Source organism: Condylura cristata, unplaced genomic scaffold (genome assembly GCF_000260355.1).
Source record: "Condylura cristata isolate star-nosed mole 26May11 unplaced genomic scaffold, ConCri1.0 scaffold00001, whole genome shotgun sequence".
Taxonomy (NCBI): Eukaryota; Metazoa; Chordata; class Mammalia; order Eulipotyphla; family Talpidae; genus Condylura; species Condylura cristata.
Window position 1 is genome coordinate 87031091 of NW_004567102.1, and position 1102 is coordinate 87032192.

General features: G+C 67.3%; 1 protein-coding gene across 1 annotated transcript in view; it reads left to right on the top strand.

The window, feature by feature from the left end:
• The first annotated feature begins 230 nt into the window (after window positions 1–230).
• Window positions 231–1102, top strand: part of SLC22A1 (solute carrier family 22 (organic cation transporter), member 1) — a 21318-nt gene continuing 20446 nt past the window's right edge. The window contains exons 1-2 of the mRNA XM_004674171.2: window positions 231–568; window positions 688–838. Coding sequence (XP_004674228.1) covers window positions 231–568; window positions 688–838 — 489 coding nt within the window. The remainder of the gene's footprint in view (window positions 569–687; window positions 839–1102) is intronic.

The window sequence follows — 1102 nt, forward strand, 5'->3', positions numbered from 1 at the left end:
TGAAACCTTCAGGCCGAGGTGCAGGCCCGTCACACTCGTCTGGATAACTGACGAGCACGTGTTGAGGGCGTGGCCCCAGGCAGGCCGTGCGCTCTTTGATGCCCAAGCTGAGACTGGCACACAGATACCCAGGAGATAATCTGGAAAGCGTGTTTTTCTGAACCTCAGATTCAAGGGAACGCTCCGAATTCTTACATTTGTGCTAAGCCCGGTAACTGGCTTAATGCCAGATGGAGTTGGCTCTTACTGGGCGGCGGAGCCGGACGGTGCCAGCGGGACCTGCGGCTGGTCCGGCGCAGGGCGCTGGTGGGGTCAGGCCTCGCCAGGGGTCGGGAGAGGGCGAGGGGCGCGAGAAGGGAGCCGTGAGAAACAGCAGCTGGCGGGTGTGGCCCGATGGAAGGAAGAACCGTGTAAGACGCACAGACCAGGCAGGGGTCCGGCTGGCGGAGACTGCGGCTGGGCAGCGAATGTGGCGTCTGGCCCAGGCGGGGCAGCAGACACCGAGGGGGGACGGCGAGGCGCTTCGGAGCCCGGCTGCGGGGATGAAGGACGGGCTTCCGGTGGGCGGGTGCGGGGGGAGCCCGCGCGTGACGGCAGGGCCCGGCGTGTGAGCTCGCCAGACAGAGGGGCGCCCCAGGAGAGAAGGCCCTGGAGCGGGGCTCCACCTCCATTCTCCCTATTTCCCAGGGCCGCCTTGCCCCACCCCCAAGCCCAAGATCGTTCTTGGGATTCTCCTTACTCCTGCGAAGTAATCTTCAACCAGCCTGGCCCGGACGTTGAACTGGGCCCAGAAGGACGCCAGGAGACCCGGGCCAGCGCCCGCTCCTCTCGCTTCCAGGTGGGGGGTGGGCAGGGTGCCTTGGGTGAAATATGCCTGGTCCTTGACCCCAGGCTCCCCTGGGGCGGCCCCCTCCGCGCCCCCCCAGCTGGGTGCCGGCTCCCTCGACCTTGAGCAAGGGCAGGGCTGTGCTCAGTGTGGGGGAGGGGCGCCCCTCCAGACAGTGGGCGCGCCTGCTCCTGGGGCAGCACAGAGCGGCTCCGGCAGAGCCGCTACCTGCACAGGCCCGAGTGCCCACCCGGACCTGCCCTGAGCCTCAAACTA